The 24,090-nt window shown below is 37.5% G+C and overlaps 7 protein-coding genes across 11 annotated transcripts in view; 1 reads left to right on the top strand and 6 right to left on the bottom strand.

Annotated features, from left to right (window-relative positions):
- Positions 1-1,070, bottom strand: part of LOC108143245 (ankyrin repeat and BTB/POZ domain-containing protein 2) — a 29,352-nt gene extending 28,282 nt beyond the window's left edge. The window contains exon 1 of the mRNA XM_017267550.2: positions 900-1,070. The gene's annotated coding sequence lies outside the window, so the exon portion shown is untranslated. The remainder of the gene's footprint in view (positions 1-899) is intronic.
- A 716-nt stretch (positions 1,071-1,786) lies between these two features.
- Positions 1,787-3,775, bottom strand: LOC108143135 (copper transport protein ATOX1). The gene is made up of 3 exons (XM_017267381.2): positions 3,594-3,775; positions 3,426-3,501; positions 1,787-2,337 (listed from the first exon to the last, which is right to left on the bottom strand). Exons 1-3 carry the CDS (start codon positions 3,597-3,599, stop codon positions 2,204-2,206), a joined length of 216 nt encoding a protein of 71 aa, XP_017122870.1. The 5' UTR covers positions 3,600-3,775; the 3' UTR covers positions 1,787-2,203.
- Positions 3,776-4,756: 981 nt separating this feature from the next.
- On the bottom strand, positions 4,757-6,088 carry LOC108143151 (galactose mutarotase). The gene has a single exon (XM_017267399.2). It carries the CDS (start codon positions 5,980-5,982, stop codon positions 4,879-4,881), a length of 1,104 nt encoding a protein of 367 aa, XP_017122888.1. The 5' UTR covers positions 5,983-6,088; the 3' UTR covers positions 4,757-4,878.
- A 1,642-nt stretch (positions 6,089-7,730) lies between these two features.
- LOC108143266 (galactose mutarotase) lies at positions 7,731-10,107 on the bottom strand. Its single transcript, XM_017267580.2, has 3 exons — positions 9,769-10,107; positions 9,590-9,691; positions 7,731-8,560 (listed from the first exon to the last, which is right to left on the bottom strand). The coding sequence occupies exons 1-3, from the start codon at positions 9,991-9,993 to the stop codon at positions 7,778-7,780; spliced, it is 1,110 nt and encodes a 369-aa protein (XP_017123069.1). The 5' UTR covers positions 9,994-10,107; the 3' UTR covers positions 7,731-7,777.
- Positions 10,108-11,494: 1,387 nt separating this feature from the next.
- On the bottom strand, positions 11,495-12,942 carry LOC108143160 (ryncolin-1-like). The gene is made up of 3 exons (XM_017267407.2): positions 12,857-12,942; positions 11,999-12,790; positions 11,495-11,936 (listed from the first exon to the last, which is right to left on the bottom strand). The coding sequence occupies exons 2-3, from the start codon at positions 12,778-12,780 to the stop codon at positions 11,819-11,821; spliced, it is 900 nt and encodes a 299-aa protein (XP_017122896.1). The 5' UTR covers positions 12,781-12,790; positions 12,857-12,942; the 3' UTR covers positions 11,495-11,818.
- A 921-nt stretch (positions 12,943-13,863) lies between these two features.
- On the bottom strand, positions 13,864-15,353 carry LOC108143156 (ORM1-like protein). The gene is made up of 3 exons (XM_017267403.2): positions 15,088-15,353; positions 14,876-15,027; positions 13,864-14,103 (listed from the first exon to the last, which is right to left on the bottom strand). The coding sequence occupies exons 1-3, from the start codon at positions 15,262-15,264 to the stop codon at positions 13,968-13,970; spliced, it is 465 nt and encodes a 154-aa protein (XP_017122892.1). The 5' UTR covers positions 15,265-15,353; the 3' UTR covers positions 13,864-13,967.
- Positions 15,354-15,849: 496 nt separating this feature from the next.
- The window catches only part of LOC108143203 (rab11 family-interacting protein 4B), a 47,215-nt gene continuing 38,974 nt past the window's right edge, over positions 15,850-24,090 (top strand). For 4 of the 5 annotated variants that reach the window (XM_017267466.2, XM_017267465.2, XM_017267464.2 and 1 more), the window contains exon 1: positions 15,855-16,532. The gene's annotated coding sequence lies outside the window, so the exon portion shown is untranslated. Of the gene's footprint in view, positions 16,533-24,090 lie in introns of all 5 variants that reach the window. The other variant, XM_017267471.2, reaches the window with a different exon arrangement.

Raw genomic sequence — 24,090 nt, 5'->3', positions numbered from 1 at the left:
CCGAAACTGCCAGTGGAACGACCTTGTGTGAGTGCACCTTTGAGGGCTACCAGCCGCACAAACGTCACAGCTCTCCTCGGAATTTATGGCCCAAACGGGGCCCTAAGTTCGGTTTAGTGTGCCATTGTTCTGGGCGGCCCGTCTCACATCTTCCATGACAATCGGCAGAACAAGAACGCCGCCAAATGGCAAACCAGTCGGCCGTCGGACACGGAGGCTGTCCTGCCAATGCCCCAACTGCCACAATTGCCACAACTGCCACAACTGAGGTCCCTGGCCAGCCACTTGACCAGGTGAAAAACGAGCGGCCAACTGGTTGCAACTGGCCACTATGTTGCCAAGCATGCGCCAAAGAATTTCGCCAGCGATTTTCGGAATGTCTACAATGCACAGAGTGTGCAAAGCAAAACATCAACAAAAAAAATCGCCAAAAAAAAAAATAAATGAAAACAAAAACACGGGAAGACTGGTTCGCCGAAAGGCGCGAAGCGAATGGGGCGTGGCCAAATTCTGACATATTCTTGATCGGATGCACTAGCAGCGTACAATGTTATTCATACACAACACAACACACAAAAACCTGACTTCATTTTATTTTTGTTTAACCTTCTTTTTTCAGCTTTCTGTTCAAAATGAACTTCTACATAGATTTCCTATTAAACGCAATAGTGTGTATACCGACTTAATAAGGAATGCAAAAGGCAAAGAACCTTTTCGTTAATAAATATTATGTAGTAAATATAGGTAATATTACAATTTACCCATAGACTCTTCCTTCTCTAAAATCAAATATTGTTTTTAAACTTCCGCTGCTAACAAAATCCAAATGTTATCTTAATTACCAAAAGATTCTCATCGATAGCTGGCAATGGGCATTATAACTGTTTGTTTTAACTTACCCATTTGAACGGTATTCGGGTAGTTATGCGATCCTAACCGAGACTGCGTAAGAACCATTTCAGATGCTATCTGCAGTCGATCAACGGGCCACACTTGGGGGATTACAATCGGTCAGAGGCAAGGACGTGTCTCCGGATGGGATGTGACTGGTGTTGTGACAGGCGGGCTCGTCCCTCGCTGGGCTCTTTGTTGTTAGGGCATAAATCAACGGGAGACTCGCAACTCGAAACGCAACAGAACCGAAGTCTCAGGTAGCCAAAGACGACACTAAGTTCAATTAGTGCAGTCGCCTTGGTTCTTTGTGTGCGCTGCATTCTTTGCATGCCAAGGTGGCATTTGATTGATAATTTCGTTACGCCTCGAAACATGCCCCACAAAAAATGACACACATGAAAAAGACAAAAACAGAACATGGAAAACCAAAAATACAACAATTTTTGATTTGATAAGTGTGGGTTCCCGAAAGCAAAGATTTATGACGTATTCTGCTTACTCTTCGATCGTTATAGGGCATAAACCGAACGCTATTTGTCGGCGATTCGCTGGGACACCGAACATGCTAAGTGCCCGCATCTGATTTGGAGATTAGGAACACGACAATGAGACAATTTTCATGCTACATTTTTGAAATGTCAAACATTTTTAGGGTTTTCCGAACGCATAAACTTAACGGTAAATAAATTACACCTTTGTGGGCCAAAATCACCATGGAATCTGTGAAAGCCACTAAATTCCTCCAATCGAAAGGTGCAATTAAAATAAAATAGTTTCTTGTGAAGCAGTAACAATAAAAACTTGTTCATTTTAGGTTAAAACTTGTTTGTATATATTTAATGTCTTTAAAATGGTAAAATTTGTAATATTATGATTAGTCATAAGAGAGCAATTGGCGTATGTCATTTATTGGCAACTACATTGGATTTATTTGAATACAATACCAAATACGGCAACTACTTAACTAGGCAAAACGTTGGCTTTTAAGATTTGATTAGTTCAATTTGAATTTAAAATTCCTCATCTAGGCATAAGTAATGCATAATATAATAACACTTTAATTGGTTAACTACGAGCTACATACAATTTGGGCAAGAGCAAATACTAGTGTAAAATTTGTAGATCATTCCTATATTTGACTTTGATTAAGAGTTAAATTTGTATGTATCTCATGAATATCACTGAACAGCGACCCAACTCGAATGCTTTCGGAGCGACAATGTGGTAGATCCCTCTATCCTCTAGAGTCCAGACTCTAGACTTCAAGTTTCAGTTTGCCGTACTTCTGAAACTTGCTGAGGAACTCGTCTCATTTTTTCACTCCGACGTACGTAGTGCTCTTTCCGGTCTTGCGCAGCTGTTCCATTAGCTCGTCGGACGACAGGTTCGATGTCACGCTCACCGTCCGATCCTCCAAGTTAATGTTGACTTTCTCGACCTTATCTGCGGTATGACAAAACACAGACTTAAGTTGGTAACCGCCAAACGAAAGGCAAAACGCGAGTGATAAGCGATAGAAGCAACTACTAAAAAGTGTGAAAAATTTCTGAAACTCTTATCAATTTGTTACATACTATATATTTAGTGGCTTCACATTAAATGATGGGACGCGCGTCTAATTTAAGTTTTCTTTCGCTTTTAATTTTATTTAGATCGGAAAACGTTATCATATAGATATATATCGAAGAATTGAAGTGAAAATTAAGATGTTTACTTTTCGCAATAGCTGCAAGGGTATATAAACTTAAGCTTGTCGAAGTTTGCTGCCTTTCTTGTTTAGAAAAGATTTTAACTAATCCGTCAAAAAAAACACAAAAATTGGACGTTTAGACTAAGGCATCACATTTCGAAACAGTTCCAAATTTTGTTATAATTTTCTGCACATTTTTTTGAAGCATCACATTTACCCATTTGAACAATTATTTGTAAGAAAAAAAATGTAACAGTCGTCAAGAAATTTGAGCTATCCTATAAACATAAAGCTATCTTTCTAGAATTTAAAAATTTATTTAAATTGCAAAGTAACTCAAACATAGCACTAAGTCGCCAAACTCAAATTTATCTTACAGGCACATTATGGATTGAGGTATGGAATTTGTACTATATTTTATTGAATAAAGTCATCCCATTTTTTTGAAGCCGGATAATGTTGGGTAAATATTTTGTCAGTTTTGCATTTATATATCTTTTCATCTATGGTATGTTGTATGTATTTAGTAAGTTAATTTGAATTTTTTTGAGAAAATTTGTATGTTTAAATTTTGTTTAATTGCTCATTATTACTGTTAATAACACTACTAAAACTCTATATTATATATAAATAAATAAATAAAAATCCAGCAAATCTTTTTTTACTTAATTTATCATTCAGTGCTTTGAGTTTAAAAATCTGCGTGTAGAATATGTACATTGTACATATAATTATTCTTCAGCTAAGTTCGCCTACATATAGATTTGTGTATGCATACATGTGTCAACCGATAAGAAGGCATTAACTAACTTAATACCAGGCACTAATGGTACATACGTACCGCCCAATTTGCCCAAGACACGTTCCACGGCGCTGGCACATCCGCCGCAGGTCATTTCCACCTTGAATTCGTGCACCTGCGGAGAGCGGGAAGAGCGAGAGGAGTGGAAAGTTGGGGATTTTAAATACTTTAATCGATTTTAAGGTGCTTTCGAGGACCAAGACCCACTGGCATCCTGCTGCTGCTGCTGCTGCTGTGACGACTGGAGTCGGTCGTCTGTTTGTACACTTGCGGTAGGTTGAACAGCTTGGCGGCTTTTGTCAGTTGGTTCCGGACGTGGCACACAAAAACACCTTTCCTTTAGGAGCGTAAATTCTTTAGATATTTATTTTATTTGGCTTTTTAGAGTGACCAGATGAAGGGTTACAATAATACCCAAGTTACACACACATACAAATATCGAAACGGGGCAGAACTTCGATAAGACTTTAGCGCTGACTCAAACCAATTTGTTATGTCAAGTGCTGCCCATGTCGACGATTATTTTTAAAACTTGAAACCAAGCAAAACTGGGAGATTCTATGAATGTATTTTCTCTGAACCAATTTCAAAATGAATATGCCTCCGCTATATGAAAAGCAGAAATTCTATTCTAAACATACTTAAAGTAAAATCGAATCGCCTATAGTAACTGATTTTGCCTGACTTTAATAAGTAACTTCTAAAAATGTAGGGTCAAATCACATAGATCAAAAAAAGCATATACTTATTAACTACCTATTCTACCACAGAATAGACTTAACAAGAAAGGAAGCAAACCTTCGCAATCCGAAGTTTATACACATTTGCAGCTATTGCAAAAATTAAATTTTCTTTAAAACATCTAAGTTTCGAATTATGTTCACCTCACTTATTCTATCGTTTCTTTGGAAGCTTAAACATAGTATATTATGTTATATTTTAACTGTGTTTTAATACAAAGTATTGGAAAAAATGTTGGTTTGGAAAGAAGTTTGTCTCCGGGAGTTCCTATTTTGACAAAATGGCGATTTCTCAAAATAAAAATTGATTTTTAAGCAAAATGTCGGTCTTAAATTGCTTATATAAAAATCTTTAATCTTTGATTAATCACTAAAAAATATATCCAAGAAGTTCTTGCTAAAATTTGAGACTAATCGGTTTAGCCGTTTTCTAGTAATGTTGGTACCCAACTTTGAAAACACCATTTTAAGTATAACGCTTTTAAAACTTGAAATTTTCTTATGTGTTCTTAAATAAATAACAAAATAAAATATAAAAAAACAAATAACCCCTTAACTGAGTAACGTGTATCTAATAGTCGTAGAATTCGACTGTATAGTACTTGTTTTTAAATTACAACAACTGATAAATATAACTAAAATTGTATTTAGGGTTGTCAATAAGGACACTCACACTTCGAATTGAATTTAAAGTGGCAAAATGTAAAGCGAATGGATTCCTGCGGAGCTCCTTTTTCCACGTTCTGCTCCATTCAAACGCGTTTGGGGCAGGCGCCAAAGCGATAGACCACCTGGTGGTCATACAGCTGGCCGGGATTCAGCACGATCGTGGGGAAGTCGCAGTGGTTCATGGCGTCCGGATACTTCTGCGTCTGCATGGTGAAGGCTCCCTGGCGGACGTAGTGGGCCCCTTCCTTGCCCACGTTCGGGATGTCCCCGCGGTCCTCGTCCGGCAGATTGTTGGCGGTGGTGAACTGCAGGCCCGGCTGGTTGGTGTGCACCTCCATGAAGCGGCCGCTGCACGGATGCACCACCCTGGCGACCAACTGCACCCGATTGGGCGCGACATCCACGCAGAAGTTGTTGTCGAAACCGCCCAGCGGACAGGAGCTCACCTGATTGAGCCGCTTGCCCAGACTGACCAGGCTGGAGAAGTCGTACGGCGTGGTGCGCACGCGCATCAGCTTGCCGGTGGGCAGGAGCTCCTGGTCGACGTCCACGATCTTCTGGGCCTTGACCATCACCATGTGCTGGTAGAGCGCCTCCTTGCCGGCTCCGTGGCCGGCCAGGTTGAAGTAGCTGTGGTTCGAAATGTTCACCGCCGTGGTGGCCTTTGTCCGCGCCTCGATCCGCATCCCGAAGCAGCCCGTCTCGTTCAGCGAGAAGTTGATGTTGGTGGTCAGCTCGCCCGGATAACCCTCGTGTCCGTCCGGCGAGATGTGCTGCAGTGTGATCCCGTCCTTGTGCACCCCCACCACGTCCCAGATGACGCTGTCGAAGCCCACGAATCCGCCGTGCAGATGGTGCCGATCCCGCACATTGCGGCTCACACTCACCTCCTTGCCGCAGAGTTGGAAGCGTCCGCGGGCAGTCCGGTTGACCACCCGGCCGGTGGTGGCCCCGAAGTAGTAGGGCTGGTTGCGGTAGTAGCCCGCCACGTCGTCGTAACCGAGGCACACGTCCTCCAGTTTGCCGTTGAAGTCGGGCACCTTCAGCGCCTGGATGATGGCGCCCAGGGTCAGGATCGACACCGACATGCCGCGCTCCGTGCTCAGCGTGAAGCGCCGTACCCGGTCCGTCTTCTGGGTCATCGGGTTGACGGCGATGCCGAACATGTCCTCGATCACGCGCACCATTTTGCCAAATGCCTAGAGGGAAACAACTGAAATTTAGACTGTTTTACTCTGGCGAAGGATTTCAAAGAGTTTCCAAAAGCACACTCTCTGTCTACTGATTCACAGATCCAAGCCTACTAAGATGGGTGCCGATAACTTTGCTCACCTTCTTTGCTCCCACCCTTGAAACCAATTAGAACTAGGTTTGATTATATACATATGAAAATACCCAATATATTTTTATACCCTTGCAGAGGGTATTATAATTTCAGTCAGAAGTTTGCAACGCAGTGAAGGAGACATCTCCGACCCTATAAAGTATATATATAAAGTAGTAGTCCGTCCGTCCGTTTATATGCAAACTGGTCTCTCAGTTTTAAAGCTATCTGCATGAAACTTTCCCAAAAGTTGTCTTTCTATTGCAGGTAGTATATAAGTCGGAACGAGCCGGATCGGGCGACTATAGCATATAGCTCCCATAGGAAAATGAAAAAAATTATAACTTTGCTGTTTTTTAATTTTTTGTTTAGTTCTTCGACATATAGCAATGGTTAAATATTTCAGAATTATGGTTTAGATTTTATCAAATTCGGACGTCTATATCATATAGCTCCCATAGAAATAATAAAAATATATAAAATAACTATCAAATAATTGAGCTGCTAATCATCATAGCTTCAATGTTTTTAAACATATACGCAGTAAATCATAATTTTAATGTTTTCAAAAATGTTAAATTCTTGCAATAGCTGCAAGGGTATATGAACTTCGGCTTGCCGAAATTTGCTTTCTTTCTTGTTCAAAATGTTTTCTAAACGGTCCCATTAATCTCAGCGTTATAAATATCAATTAGACTTTTATGTTCATTTGTTAACCCGTTTCCCATAAAAGGATACATTGTATGCGTTTTTAGACCCTATAAATCATATTTTATTTAGTCATGTCTGTATATACGTATGAACGTCGAGAAGTTGGTAACTGCAAGAGCTGGGGAGCTGGGACTAAGCATCCAGATCTAGATTCCAGAAATACTTATGCAGCGCAACTTTTTTTCAAAATATATATTATATATATATATATATATTTACTCATTTGGCAATATCTATCAATACACAACTTTTTCAAATCATGAAATTATTTTAGTTCTCAACAAATTTTTACGTTATTAATTTGAAAACTCATGAAAATTTACTTTTAGTCATTGTCATTGGGTTATGAAGTCCTTTGGCGCCGCTCTGTTGCGGCTCTGCCGCGGCTCTGCTAAACATAACGGTAATCGGTAAGTGGAGGGTGGGGTGCTGCACTCTCTTTGCTTCTAGTATAGGCTATGCAGTACGGCAGATGGCGCCACCTAAACTGCGTAGGGGAAATACTTAGTTTGAAGTTTGTTGGCTGAGAAACGGGTATCTATTCGTCGGGAAACTCGACTATAGCGTTCTCTCTTGTTTTTCAACTTGCTAATATCTCTATTGGGACCTACCGAAATTATTCATCATTTCGGAAAATGTTTAATTAAAAAAAAAAACAATTAGCAAAATGGTCTGGATTTCTTTGGTTTTCAACTACTTATGTACAGTATAATCTTAGGCAATAATTAGGCAACCGCAAGAAAAAACAAAAACGATCATTTAAAGATGAGTGTCAGTGTCACTACTATTACATTGTCTAACTACATAAATAAGGTTTCGCAGAAAATTGTGTGATATAGAATAACTATAAACATCTACCAATTTGTAAAACAAATCCCTTAAAACACAAAGCCAATAACCTTTGGGGTTGAAAACCATGGGCATAGTTAAGCTTTATTCACTGGAGATTAATCGTTGTTGCAGCAGCATTTCCAGGACTCCTCGACCTTAAACCAATACATAACATCGTGGCGGTACTTCTCGTCCGGCTCGAGACTGACCGACGGGAACTCCGGATGGTTCATGGCATCGGGGAACTTCTCCGTCTCCACACAGAAGGAGCCGTGCTTCACATACCGAGTGCACTGTTTGCCAACTACGGAGGTCAAGTTGTTGGCGGTGTAGAACTGCATGCCGGGCTGGTTGGTCCAGACCTCCAGCACGCGGCAGCTGGGCGGATGCACCAGCTTGGCCACCTTGGCGATGCTCTTCTGCAGCTGGCCCCCGTTGACCACGAAGCAGTTGTCGTAGCCCTTGATCGCACGGCCCTCGAACTGCATCAGGCGGTCGCGCAGCAGAACCGGCAGCCTCAGATCGAAGACAGTGTCATTCACGTCGATCAACTTGCCGGTGGGAATCTGCAGCTCGTCCGTGTCCACAATCTGATCGGCGGCAATCTCCACCGTGTGCTCGGCCAGACCCTTGGCTCCGGATCCATGACCCGCCAGGTTGAAGTACGCGTGACTCGACAGATTGACCATCGTCGGCCGATCCGTGGTGGCCTCGTACCTCACCCACAGCCGGTTTTCATTGTCCAGCTGGTATGTGATGAGGGCCGTTAGGTTGCCCGGATAGCCCTCGTGACCATGTGGCGATACGTGCCGAAAGACCACCCCGTCGGACGACTTCTGAACCACCTCCCAGATGACACTGTCGAACCCAACGAATCCGCCATGCAACTGGAAATTGTCCTGCAAGTTGAGAAGTTCTATATTAGTTATGATTATGCAGATGCAACTAATGTCCTGTAAGTAGGACATAACTGCCAAAGCAGTTAACAAAAGTTATTTTTGCGTTCAGTAAATAGTGCTCAATTATGTCATGAAGCATTCATTTCTATTGTTGCATTCAAATAGTATGCTTCCACGTCTTTAATATTGTGAAATTCTAAAAATTCAAAATTACGAGGCACGCTTCGAAAAGTAAGAAAATTCTATGCAAATAAAATCGGGATTGTTTTTAAATTAAAGTTAAATGTGTCTTTTTTTTAAATAAAAATTTGTAATTATTTTGTAAATTGTGGATAATTCAAGCGGGTGTAACTAGGTGTCCTTTATATAGGACAGTAGTAAATAACACATCTACAATGTTTATTCTCGAAAAGAAAAGGAGATTGTGCAAGTTGAACAACCACACCTTATTAACCTGTATAATGCAAATATGGGAGGCGTCGATAGATCGGACCAAAATAAAAGCCTCTACAGATCGTCAGTCAGAGGAGAGAAATGGTACTGCCCACTTTTGGTACATTGTATTGACATGGCCCTTCAAAACAGTTGGCATTTAGATCGGCAAGCAGTAGTCATAGCCACAAAACTTCTGCATCAAAACAAAAAAGGTGTAAACTTGCAGACAAGCCGTCCGGGAACTCAAGAGGTACCGGATTTACGATATGATTGTCTTGATCATCTTGTCATAGTTCAAGATCGGCAAACAAAACCATTAGGCAAAAATGTAATGTAGGACTGCACACTAAAGTGTACATTTTTTTTACCATACCCTATGTACCCTGTGTCCTACATAAAGGACGTCTTAAAAAGACAATAATTGAATACATTTGTTTGTTTTTGAGTTTAAGGATGTTTTTCTTAATTCAATTGAAGCTTAATAGACCAAAAAACTAAAATTATTTTTCAGAAGAGTAAGATATCTGGGTTAAGACGTTTCATGAATCACAGAGAACACTTGAGATCAACAGAAACCCAACACAAAGTATTTACCTGAATGTTCTTGGTCACCGGGATTTTTGTGTCGTTCACCGTGTACTCCCCGTTGGCCACCCGGTTGGCCACTCGTCCAAGGGTTCCACCGATGTAGGCGTCCTTGTTAAATTAAACATAAATTACGTATCAATATAACATTGTTTGCAAGGCTTTTAGAATTTAGAATTAAAAAGCACCTTGTTGGCCACATAACTGGCGATGTCGTCGAAGCCCAGGCACACATCGTCCACCTTCTTGTAGGCATCCGGCAGACAGACGCTCTGGATGATTGCCCCCAGCTGGATGACCGAAACGGACATGCCCTTGGAGTTCTTCAGCGTGAACCGGCGCACCATTTCCGGTAATTTGGTGAACGGATTCACGGCCAGGCCAAAGATCTCCTCCTCCAGGGCAATCGACATCTCGGCGTGTCTTGGTTTCGTTCCTTCCCCTAAAAACAGTTGACAGCAACTACTAGGGTATCTGTAGGCGCCGATCCGGCACACCTCTGTTTACGTCTAGTTCACAACTGATTATGGCTAGCCAAAGTCGTTCGGGTCGCGAGCTTCTCCCTCAAAGTCAAACCGGGCAATCGCTTGTCAGAAGTCGATTGCTCGGCCCATCCAGAGCAATTCCACCCGCCCACAATAGTAAACAGTCCGCATTATCGGAGGAGGAAGATAGAGCAGCCGTGTAATCGCTATTTAAGTTGAATATATAATCTCTAGGGGGGCGCGACTGACACAGAAGCAGTTACACGAGTGCCCCGACGATTTCACTTGTCACATTGTTTTGATAGTTTATATCCAATGCTTGTAAAGCACAATGCTCGTTGTAATGAGTGAATAGCAATGTTTCTTTCTTAAACTTGACTGCCGGACAATATGTACGCTAACAAAAAAGGAAGCAAGCCGTTCATATGTATTATTTTAAACGAGAATGGAAGTTTACATACCCTTGTTGCCGCTATTGCAAAAATTTAATATTCTTGAAAACATATAAATTACATTTTATATGCGTATAAGTTTAAAAACATTGAAGCTATGAAGATTTTCAGCTCAAATATTCGATCGTTCCTATGGCATGGCTGTATGATATCGTTTGCCGATTTGAATTAAGTTAAAATCGTAAATCTGAACTATCAAATTATTACTATTTCCAAATAAATTTTAATTTTTAATTTTTTTTAAATTTATTTATTTATAGCAAAATTGATTACGGCCTTTCAAACTACGGATGGCGTTTCCAACATCACTAGCAGAGTGGGGAACTTTGTTCACAAATATACAAAACAATGAACGCAGCTCGGGAAAAAAAACACTTTTCCTACCAGCCTCAGGAAACCAGGCAACATCTTTCGCAACGTATCAACCAAGCAAACATAAAAAAAACTCATCGATTTATCAAAAGAGCTCACATTCAGATATAATATGCTAAACATCTTATTTTATAACATAATATAATATACTAGACTTATTATGTTAAAAACAGTTTTGCTGTGAGCGCCAACTCGAAAGAGAGTCACGGAGTGATTATTGAAAGACCGATTCGAAAAAGTGTTTCGTTTGGAGAAATATCGTGAATTTACAATTGTTGTTCGGGTTTGCCAATGTGCGGTGGAAAAATCGGTTGACAGTATTTGCGTGATGTGATTAAAAATGTATTTTACTTTGCATCCTCATACCATGTCTTTTCATTTACCTGCAAATCTAAATGAATATCGAGACATATTAAAAAAAAAAAAAAACACTAAATAATTTAAATTAGTTTAAGAATATTTAAAACACAGAAGTTCTCTGCTTCCGGAAAATGTGTACTCCAACTAAGTTTTTTTTTTTTGTTTACATATGCATTTTATTTATTGAATCTTCTCTGAATTGAGACTAACAATAAGTTAATAAAAACTTAAATTAAAAAGCTATATCTGACAGTCAAGTTGACTGACGCGGGATGTAAGGGCTCTAATAACTATTGCTGAGCTGGAAGGTCATTTCGCTCAGAGAAAGATCGTGAATTTACAATTGTTGTTAATTAATTGTGTTAATTAAACACTAATTAATTTAAAATAGTTTTGGGAATGGGTCAAACACAGGAGTTCTCTGCTTCCGGAAAATGTGTACTCCAACTGAGTAGCTAAGTAAAATTATCAGATTGGGCTCAATGTACTTGATTAATATCTTTGTTATCAACTTAAATTTGTTATGATTTTCCTCTGGGTGTATCAACTGTTGAACCATATATGTTAATTTACTCCATGTTTGGTCTAATGCTCATTTTACAATATTTTAGAGAATACAATTCACCCCACCAAAATCCTTCTGGTATTAAATTGGTCTTCGTTATGTTGTAGTTTCCATTTAAATTACTAAAAAGAAACAATATTATAGACAGCAGTTACATAACTAATTTCGTGCAAGATTTTCTCACCATTTAAAACTTTGAGCCGTCCACCAAGAAAATGATTTGTATACGCCTTTCCAATTGTTGTAGAATTCAAAGTTCTGATTTTCATGGTCTCGCAGAGCATCGCCGGCATTTCCAGAGTATTTTCCCAGGGACTTAAGTCTGTACTTTTCTTCTAAACTGCCTATTGAGAAGTTACTGTACCGAGCAAAGAATTGCCTTCCAGTGCAGTCCTCCAAGTCAATATATAGTTCATGACGTTGGCTATTCGTGATCTTATGCAGTTTCTCGCAACCAATCCAATACTCATTACTTGGATCACCAAAGCCGATATTATACAAATAGCTCTCCGTAATGAAATCAAGCTGTCCGGTTTTACGACACTGAATTACAGTCCAACCAGATCTGCCGGGGGGATCGTCAAAACTACTTACAACTTTGGGGCTGGGAGTTTCGGTTCTAACTTTGTATTCCAGATCGGCAATCTTCTCTCTCAGCTGTTTATCGTTTTTATTAGCACCCGATTCTAATTTAGCCATTTCATCTTTAAGATTCAAAATTTCTGTATTTTGAGTGGCAATTGTTTTTTTTAAATTTTCTATCTGTTCAAGATTGTGTTCCATTGTTTGATCAAATTTTGTTTCAGATATGCCTATCTCGATTCCATTTTTATTCAATATTATGTTAATATTGTATGAATCATTCACTCTTAAAATAGGATCATGTAAATTGAAAAACTCTTTAACTGCTGCACTCAGCTTTTCTACTAATTCGGGATTACGAAAAGCTGCTTTTCGAGATTCCATTGTGTCAAAACTGATCAAATTACAAATTAATATAAGTCAGTGGCCAATGTTAAATTAAAAATAAAAGTTTGCTTACCCATTAAATCTATTTTAGCTTGACCACGAATATACAATTCCGATAATTAAGATAAGAAAAATTGTTTCAAGTGTGACCAAATCGCTCTCAACTTAGATTACTGATATTATTTCAATAGCTGATACGATTTAGCAATGGGCGTATTCAGTATAACAACATGATCACAGATCACTGATGGATCAGTAATCAGTGATCAAGTTTGTTCTGCTGAACGCTTATGAATACGCATTACGCATTAAATAATTAAATTTGGCTTGTTTTGTTTTTATTTGTTGTTTACATTCTGATTTTTCTGATTATTCTTATCGACATTTACTCCATCGATATAGGATAGCAGATATGTATTACGTATCTAGAAAATGTAGTGTACTGTTTTTACGCTCCTTTTTTTAATGACGAATTTTTGCAACATGATCAGTGATCATACGCGTTCAGCAGAACTATCGTAAGAAATTCAGTGATCATGTTGTTTTGCTGAATACGACCAATCAGAATAATTTTAGCCCCTTCAAATGCTTGGCTCATTCATAAAAGCATACATTATAAAACAATTAAAATTAAGTTAAACAAGAAAGAAAGAAAGAACTTAAAAATTTGCAAAACATATTTTGATGTGTTGTACTTTTAACCACCAACCATACAACATATGGTCATGTATGGTTTAACGCAGCAAACATTTTAAAATACCTGTCTATAAAAAATACTCCTAATTCGGTCGGATTTATAATTAACCTTAAATAAATAAATTAAATTATATATTACCCTTAATGTAACCTGGACAATTTAATCCAGATTTGAAAATTCGGTTTTTCTTTACTACACATTTAGGAATTTGCCATCAAGTGCAGAAAAAAATTTGCTATAAAACAAATTTCATGTGCAAGTAATTACAAAAGCTTAGCTCTAACATCGTTTACTAGACTTATAAGTTCATCTTCTTAAAAATTCAAACGTATATAAAAATGTCTAAAACATTTGACCTCAAAAATCAAGATTCAATAGAAATATACACAATTATTTGTATTTTTTTATTTAGGGATATTTACATGATTTACAAATTGAGTACATTTTAATTATATACATTTTTTAATCCAATCGATGTAACAAGTACTTAGTACTTGTTAATATTGAACAATCGTACTCCATGAAACTGCGGCAATTTGGGAAGCGTGACCACTACGAGGGATATAAAGTTCGCAATGAAGTGTTCTGTGTTGTTCCGGGTATACAAGCAAGTAAGTAGGAATCTGTAAAAACAAATTCGTTATAAAATAATTCAGTTTCAACGATACACTGTTTTTTAACCTAAGGCCCGTTTTTAAATCTTTACTTAACTTCCATCCAATTTGTGGTATCTTATATCTTACAAGTTCAATAAACACAAATATTTAATCTACGTTTAAGGTCACGTTTTTCAATGTCATTTTTACAAAGTATGAATTATTGTTTTTGAAAGAAACTGAAGGTATAAACATCCTTGATTAGTATCGCTAGGAGAGTCGATGTAGCCATGTCCGTCTGTTCGTTTCTTATCAAAGTAGTCTTCCAGTTTTAAAGCTATCTGGTTGAAACTTTCTTCAGTTTTTTTTTTATTGCAAGTAGTATATAAGGAACGACTATATTATGTAGCTGCCACTAGGACAATCGGAAAAATAAATTTTAAAAAATCTAACTTCTCTGTTTTTATGTTTTATGCCAATATGTACCGAGATATAGTAATAGTTTTCCATTTCAGGATTACTGTTACATTTACAATTAAATCGGACAACGACGTCATCTCATCTCATTGATTGAATACGTATAATACATATAGGTTTTTTGTAATAGCTCCCAGGGTTTATAAACTTCGGTTTGCCAAAGATTGCGACCTGTCTTGTTAATTTTTAGAATTTAGTTTTCGGTTCTAGTGTTTCGTCTCGAGACTCCTGTAAAAACTAATAAAAAAAACAGCCCCCTGGTCACAGGTCCCATATTCAGGCCCATTCATCCATGGGTGTCCCAAACTAGGAATGCACTTACAGCACAATGGGAACGGCGGTGAGAAACTTGCGGGTGGTGGTCATCTGAACGCCGTCGTCGATCTGTTCCCAGTGTGTCCATCGCCGGCTTGGGTCATTCTCGGTGCTCAGCCACGGAGCGCCCTTGATGACGTGCAGGAAGTACAGGTGGGCCTGGGCACAGACACACAGCGATTAGGTTTGATGTCGATGCAGCTGGGTTTTCGACCTTACCGCATTGTGGAGCAGATTGGTGGCCGTCCAAGCCCAGGGAATGCTCACGAAGGGCACTGATAAGAAGATAAGGTGCACCGACAGCAGGCCTAGCAGGTAGGCCAGCCAGAACCCGCGGGCACTCAGCCAGGAGCTGTTAGGATTCGGCTCGCCGTGGCCTCCTGCTATGGACGTCATATTGCACCGCTTAATTAATTAATTTCCGTTTGCTCCCGAACAGTTGTTCATAACATAAATAGTCATTTGCGACCAGTATGACCGTGTAAACTTACTAACATTACGCTGAAATATACTAAATCAGACTCACCAGCAAAATACCTATAAAAATATCAGATGTATAACCTGTTTCCACTAAATCAGACTCGCCAGCAAATGCCTATAATAGCCTAATTACACTGTCCATTTGCGGAATGGTCCACAATTCTTCAATCCCATACACCCAATCGCAGCAGAGCTTCAAAAGAATTCAAAAATGGCGCCATTCTTGCATATGGTGGCCCTAACGAATTATCGATAAATATAGAAATTTTCAAAATAAGAAGATCGATGAGAAGACGGTGAAAAAGTAAAACTCCAATTCAAACTGCCACCGTCTACCGTCAATGTCTGTTTCTAAATTCGAATGTGGACCATTTGGCGGTGTGGCCGAAGGTGCACATTTAGTAGGGTAGTTTGTCAACCATTCAAAAATACCGCGAGAGAGTGTTGCAAGTGGTGGATTTTACGTCGAATGGTCACAGTGGACTCACAGCATTATAAGTTAAACAAAAACAAATCGGAGGTGAACTCTGGCGGTTGTGACGGAGCGTGTTTTTTAAAAAGACTAAAAATCACAAGACAGGTTGTTCGTTTGCTGATGCTGCTGCGCGCGTGCAGTCGAATTTTATAGATATATCAACCATACGGGAAACTTTGGACTAACGAAAAATACACAACGGAACTTACAGTTTTATTTACTTGATATTTACATATTTTCGATAGAGCGCGCGCGGTGGTATTTCCCACAGTAATAACCCGAAATCACAGCCATAAAATAAATTAAAGACGTTGCCAACGTTACGCACGCGTACAATTACAATTTACACACAAATATATAGCAAAAAGTGTTTTTATATGCGGAAAATGACGATCTGAGTGAAAGTGCAAGTAGATCGAATGAAATACAAGACAAATAGTTGATTTTAGGCAATAATTTGTGCAACTACCTGTTCTGCACCAAATACATGTACAACAAAAACAAGTCTAACTGTTGCGCTCCGCCGGTTCTCTTCATCTCCCTCTCACCTATGCTCGCGTGTGTGTGTTTCCACTTTTCAACTGTGTTGTGGCTTTTCGCCAAGTGCAAATAGTTTTTTTTTTCATTTTGTTTTTAACCAAATTCATGTCCCGCTAACGGTTAAAGTCAGTCGTCTGCTCCAATTGGATACGCAAATATATTTAAACAGGTGCGTGGCCTCAACTAACTGTTTTTAAAACGGCTGCTAATTAGCAAAAGTTTGTAAAGCACTGTTTCTCTTCTTTTTTTTCGACATAGCTAAATCGGGAAAACCGCAAAAACCAGAACTAATTGGGAATGCTAGCTGGTGAAGGGGAGAACTTGAATTCTATATTTTAAATCTTGGATGCAAAGTCATTTTAGTTATCTTTATCTCATTTTCACATTGTTTTATGATCCCCAATGATCTCATCTTATCTGATCTCTACTCTGCTCAAAGTTATATTTACTTTCGAGCATTTTTCCTCTCTTAAGTCATTAAAACTAGTTAGTGATGTTCTGAAAAAAATTATTTTGGTAGGAGATGGTGTGGGATTTCCGTTATTTATATAACTTAATGTAATTTATTAACTTTATATATCTTAATGTAAATGAATTCATATTCATTATGCTTAAAAATATTCTTATTTATTTACTTGTATTCTTTAAAAATCTTTGCCAATAAATTTTGAATTAAATTAATTTTAAATAAAATCTTAAATTTTTTTTAGCCTTTTTATACCCTTGCAGAGGGTATTATAATTTCAGTCAGAAGTTTGCAACGCAGTGAAGGAGACGTTTCCGACCCTATAAAGTATATATATTCTTGATCAGCATCACTAGTAGAGTCGATCTAGCCATGTTCGTCTGTTCGTCCGTCTGTCCGTCCGTCTGTCCGTCTGTCCGTCCGTTTATATGCAAACTAGTCTCTCAGTTTTAAAGCTATCTGCATGAAACTTTCCCAAAAGGTGTCTTTCTATTGCAGGTAGTATATAAGTCGGAACGAGCCGGATCGGACGACTATAGCATATAGCTCCCATAGGAACAATCGGAAAAATAATTGAAAAAAAATTGTAACTTTGCTGTTTTTTAATCTTTTGTTTAGTTCTTCGACATATAGCAATGGGTAAATATTTCAGAATTATGGTTAAAATTTCATCAAAATCGGACGACTATAGGATATAGCTCCCATAGGAACAATCGGAAAAATAATTGAAAAAAAATTATAACTTTGCTGTTTTTTAAATTTTTTTTTAGTTCTTCGACATATAGCAATGGTTAAATATTTTAGAATTATGGTTTAAATTTCATCAAAATCGGACGACTATATCATATAGCTCCCATACAAATAATAAAAATATATAAAAGAACAATCAAATAATTAAGCTGCAAATCGTCATGGCTTCAATGTTTTTAAACATATACGGAAGTAAATCATAATTTTAATGTTTTCAAAAATATTTAATTCTGGCGATAGCTGCAAGGGTATATGAACTTCGGCTTGCCGAAGTTTGCTTATTTTCTTGTTTTGATTAATTTTTCGTTTTTAAATTTCGAGCCTAAGCCAAACTATGTAAACTCTTTAAACTGAAATGCCAAAATTTTTTAAACAATAAATTATTTTGTGGAGTCATCAAAAATTTAAATTGTTAAATAACTTTCGGTTGACTTTGAAATTGTTTGACTCTTAGATGATATAGTGAATTATTTCCCCGACTGGGTTATTAATTTTCTTGGCCTTTTCCAAAACGTCACGCATTTTTATTGATTCTCGAATGCCATTTGAAGAAGTTTACTAGCTATTGTCTTTCTTTATTTTCGGGCAATTAAGTAAACGACTTTTGTTCATATACTTATTTGGAGAGTGTGTTTGTGTGTGGGACAGTTGTAACATTTCCACCATTGCGAAAATTCGCAATTGTTTTTATTTGTTGATTTTGGTAGTCCCCTTGTTTTTGCGCTTACAATTCTCTCAACGCGTTTGTTGTGGGTTTGAGCCACGTTCGTGCCAGCCGGAGACATCGTTGACTTTTTGTTTTTGTTTATTTTCTATTTGGCTTTGTTTCTTCCCGCCCACTCACTTTTTCCTTGGCTTCTGTGGTTTTTGGAGTTTGAGGAAGTTATGCCACTGATTAATTAATTACAGTGCCCGGCTATGTCAACTACTTCCGGACCACCTGCTCTATCCTTATCGTACAGGATATATAGCCCCACAAGTGGCTCATCTTGCACTTAAGTATCTTCTGTTTTTCCCTTAGTAATCTGAGATCCACTTGGGCAAAGATGGAAAATCTGCAGAGGCAGCTGCTTCCTCTTTCGATTGCATCATGCTGCACCGTGTAACTTGATATTTTGGGTTTGTAAGTGCGTCCATTTCCCCTAAGTTCATTTTGGCCTTTGTTTAACATGGCTTAGAGGTTCTCGTTTCATATTTGCACTTTGCAAAGTCTGCCAAAAAAACAACAAACAACAAAAACAAAAACAATACTGGGTAATAAGCAAAAGAGGAAAACCAAGAAAGAAATACATTTTGCTGCTGGCTGGGGTATTTTGCCTTGGCACAGTTATGCGGCTTTAGTCATGTTTTTTTCTTGCGTTTTGTTTATAATTTTCAGATGGGGTTTCTTAAAAAACACTTACTTTTATTTTGCAAACATTCATTGCCGAAAATTCCCTTTCAAATTTTTTACCCCTATGATTATTTATATTTTAATTAAATTATTATGAAGGCATAAAAACAATGGGATATAAATAAGAAACAAGAAATATTAAATACAATAATAATTGAACTGCACCTATATGAGATATTGCCATGTTTTAAATATTTTTATATCTTAACATATAATTTAAAATAATTTATTGCCAGTAAATATTCCCTTTCAATTTTTTACCATAACAAATGAAACCATAAAGTCATTAATATTTTAATTATTATATTGGGAAGCCTTTTACAAAAATCGTATTAAGCAAATTGCAATAAATGCAAAAGCAAGAAAACGAAAAAAAAAAACTGTAGCTAAAATTGAGTGTAATTAATTGCTTGAACTTCAATTCGAGGCGATTCAAGGTAAACAAGTTGAAATAAAAAGATTTCGTATTTCTTTTAATTTTATTTCACTTCGGTTTTTTTGCTTTGTTTATAAACAAGGCAATGGCGAGAGAACTCGTGCCAGTTGTTGCTTTTATTGTTAGTGTGCCAAAGCCTAAACAAGAATGAAAAGGGGGAAAAGAGAAGAATGGAGAGAAGACAGTATGTGAAAGAATTCAATTGCGCCAGAAACTTGTTTGGATGAGGGTGGGAAAAGCTGTCCGGAGGGGTTGAATGAAAGGCTGATTGAAGAGCCAGATGACGTCGCCAATTGACATTTAATTGGTTTAAACAACAACCTGGTGAACACTCGTTGATCGACCCACTGACTGAATGAGGGGCTCAAATGGAAACGCATTCAAATGCCATTCCATCAAACTGGGTCGAATGCCGCTTCTTCAATTTCCTCTTCTTCCACCTGTGCCGCCGGTTCAATGCACCAAAAATGAAGAATCTTTCAACTAAGTTTTCTATATACTACTTACACTTCTAAAAACCACGAAATATTTTGATCAATAACGCTGATGAATATTTAAGGCAGAAAGATGAATATTTTTATTTTTAAACTTCGAGCTTGAGTAATCAAAGACAAAAAAACGCACAATATTACTAAAATAAAGATTTCTTCCAAAACCTTATATAAAATTAAATATTTAATTGAAAAAAATAACACATTTTAAACCTTTTAGACTTCGACTAATAAAACATATTTTACTCTATTACCAGTTAAACTAGTTTGAATTTTACTGACTTCTAGTAACGAAAACTGCAGCTTAATTTTTTCAGTGTAATTTGTGAGGAAATCCTCTTTCCACATTTGGTTCTTCTACCATTTTGAAGAGCCCGCATCTAGCCAAAGTAAATAATTGCGGTAAATGAAATGCATTGCAAACACACGAAAAGAACTCAAAAGGTGGGCAGGATGGAGAAGGGGGGGAGCTGAATGGGAGGTGGGGGAGGGGACTTCCACAACTTTAAACAGGTGTCGCATTTTATGACAGTGTGTTTTGTTTGACTGTGTTTTTATTTCTCAATTGTTGTTCTGTCATGTGTTGCCAGGCGGTTGAATGTGTCTGCCTGCTTTTCATCTTTGTTGTTGTCGGTGCATCTTACTACATCACATATGTATGTACATTGTACATATGTATATCTGGTGTAGACTTCCGTATTTACTTTTGACTAAATACACTAACTAGGGCTTGTTTGACATGCTTCAATTAATTTAAGCTGGGCGAAAGGTAATTCAACTGAGTTATTGAAGCTTGAAAATGTTGTCAGTACTATTTATATAAAAGTATGAATTATAACTAAAGTTAAATAATAGTAATAAATTAAAGAATTGTAATTTTATTTACGCGTAATGATTGAAGAACATCTTTTATATGTTATTTTATATGTTATTTAAATTTAAATTAATCAATTAATTTATTTATTTTAAGCTTGGAACCAAAGGCTTAAATTCAAGAAATTCGAATGTTCTAATGAACTTATTTAAATATAAGTATGAATTATTAATAAAGTTGTAACAAATAGTAATAATTTATTATGGAACTATTATGTAACTTACGCGTAATTATTTAAGTCCTTTTTTTTATTAAATAATTACATTCTACTATTTTCCTTTAAGCTTGGAACTAAAAGGATTATAATGGAACTAATGTAATGTAAATTTCAGAAGTTCTAAAGTTCTAATAAATTAAATTCTTAAAATCCTTATTACTTCTTTTAGATTCAAAACAACTCAAAATATATTATTTGTAAAGAAATACCTCTATTCTGATTTGTGTTTGCAGGCCAGATTTTCCTGACCTGCCTCAGTCTTTCCTGTAAGATCTCGCAGACAAGTCTGCAGAATCTGCCGGGCATTCTTCATCCTCACCTCACCTCCTCCATACGCCCAGTTAAACAAGGAACGGCACGCCCGCCTCATTATTCATTCAGCGAAGGCATTCACCAAAAACCTGACGTGGAATTTTCGCTCTTGTGGACTCTCCACGGGTTCCTTGGCTTCCGCTTTTGGTGTGCGGCCGGAGAATTTAAAACCTGCGGGGAAAGGCACAAATTAGCGGGAACTGCCAGCGAAGCATTCACCGGATCAGAAATAGAGTGCAAACTAGAGGAGGAAGACATTGGGAGGGAGTTTCTCCATGGGTGCCGACAGTTCGAGGCATAAAAATAAATTCACAGAGCTAAAATAAAATATGTCAACATAGGCGCAAATGAGATTTGTCTTTTAGTTGATTCAGATGTGTCGTGGACTTACTAATTGATTTCATAGTATACACAGTGGGATGACGATATACAGTGCGTGTCAGGGACATAAGGATTAAAAGATCAAAGATTACAGAACTAAGCCTAAAAATCACATTTATTTACACTAGTGAGTTTGTCAAGATATAAACTGAAATTTGTTAATCATGTCCTTATACTATAAATTCTTTAAAACATTCGTAAATGGAATCAATTTTTATCAAAATCTCAACTTCGAAAATCATTTTCTCTTAATATTTTCACTTAATTGCTTTCTTTTTCCTAGCTTTTGTCGCTTTTTCATTGTTAAGTTCCATCACGTTCCCCTTCATTTCACTCCCCCCAATGACCCAATTTTTCCGATTCAAGTGTTGTAACAAAATTTTCCTCTTTGTTTTTCCAGACTGTGTTTTGTATAATTCATCAATATTGCTTCAACCTCTTTGGTTTTTGTCTTTTTCTTTGATTGTTATTTTACTGTGTCTGTTTTTTGTGGGCGTTTTTTGGTTGTTTATGTGGGGCGTTTACTTTGGGAGCTAATTTTCTAGATAAGCTTATTTGAGGGTTAAATGGAAGATAAAATGTTGGTACGCAATTTAAAGTAAATTATTCAAGATTTCTATATTTTCGGCACTGGCATTAAACTTTGAAATTATTTAGTTAAAAGTGTAGAATGAAAATCGGAACATGATTTTGTATAAATTTAAAGTTTCAGATAAATCCCTCAACGCGTTTCCATTGCCTTTGTTAGTTACTTAACCAATTGATTACTGTGCCGCTGAATATTTAGCTAAGAGCACGTATTATATTTGAAATGCATTGCGGTTTAAAAGAATTCTCGTTTTTCTACGTTAAACACGTTCACCACTTCATGATCTATTTTTTCGAATTTCAAAAAGATTTGTCAGAGTTATAAAAGTAAAAGATTATTTGTTGAGCCGAGCAACACTAATTGAAAAACAGCTGTTCCTGCTTATCGATGAGATGCGATCTCTCGAGCAGGTAGTTGAAAAATCTCGGCATCTGTTGCCACTTGAGAAAAAGGATCTGTCGAAATCTCCGCACTTTCCTCGCTTTAATTGGGGTTTTCATAGGAATTTTTGAAATTATTCTCTTGAAATGTGCAATCCACTATCGGCATCGGATCGAATTCGAACTCGCCCATTCGCCACATGGCTTGGAATCTTTAATGAGCTTCCTTTGGTTCCTCTATCTTGTATTTTGGTACGTGCGGTTCCATAATCCCCAAGTATTATTGCGTGAGCAACACAACACAACACAGCATCTGCATAATTGTTGAGATAGATGGATGGATGGATTACATGTGTGTGACAAAACAACTGACAAGTAATTGAACAATCTGGTGTATACTGCTCCCCTTATTTTCTTTCTCGGTTCTCATCGGTTCAATTTTTCAATTGTTGTCTCTCGCACAAGTTCAAGTTTATTAGTCATAAAGTGGATGGAAGGGGAAAATCGGGGGAGGGCAGCCAGCTGGTCAAGTCTCGGATAACATCTAATAGAAATAAAACCGAAACTCAGTTGCATGCTGTCAGCGCACCGCCCCCTCCAATTTACAGCTTGTGCTATAATTATACAATTCCATATAGAGTTGAGTTGAGTTTTTCAATTTTGGCGGGGGCGGGAACGGGTTTTTGATCTTTAGCATATGGCTAATGGCTCGGCCTTATGAACTGCAGTGCCTCATTTTATGCGGTGATATTGTTGCCGTTAATGAATCGAAAGTGGCCTGAGAAATTGGTTCAAGGCTGGATTGGGTCGCATGGCTAATGGGGGAATATGGGTGAGATTACACATGCAATAAAGATAATTTAAAGAGAAAAGATGTATATGTTTGGAATTAAAAATATGTGTATCATTAAATATTTAAACCGCTTAATCCCCCATGCAATACATTCATTATTTAGAAAGGCATGAACAATATAAATAAATAAATAAAATATTATATTATATATAGTAAATATTAGTATATGGACAACTGTCAGCATCAAACATTTGCAATAAATTTTTTGGTCTCCTAAAAACGTTTGCATGTTTGAAATCTCTACTGGGAGCTCAGCACAAGTTAATCACGACAATGTTTGCCTCGTTATACATACATATCTATCTCCCTTTTGTTTTGAAATTTCACACAATTCTTTATTCATTTATTTCTATTTCAAATATTTCTTACTTTACTTTGCATATCAGGTAACGACGATTGCTACGATGCTGAAAACAAAAGAAAACTGTTCATGGGAAATATATTTTAAAATCTCAATGGGCGGAGGGGAAAACTCATGGGAAGCTCTGAAAAGCTGAAGCCCCTTGAGCATCTGCAGTAACTGTAAACCAAGCGGTTCGGTTGCTTCTAACTGCATTTCTTGCCTGGATGGTTGTGTATTTATTT

Source organism: Drosophila elegans, unplaced genomic scaffold (assembly GCF_018152505.1).
Source record: "Drosophila elegans isolate 14027-0461.03 unplaced genomic scaffold, ASM1815250v1 contig_208, whole genome shotgun sequence".
Classification (NCBI taxonomy): Eukaryota; Metazoa; Arthropoda; class Insecta; order Diptera; family Drosophilidae; genus Drosophila; species Drosophila elegans.
Note: the sequence above shows the minus strand (reverse complement) of the source record. Positions and strands in the feature narration are given on the sequence as shown.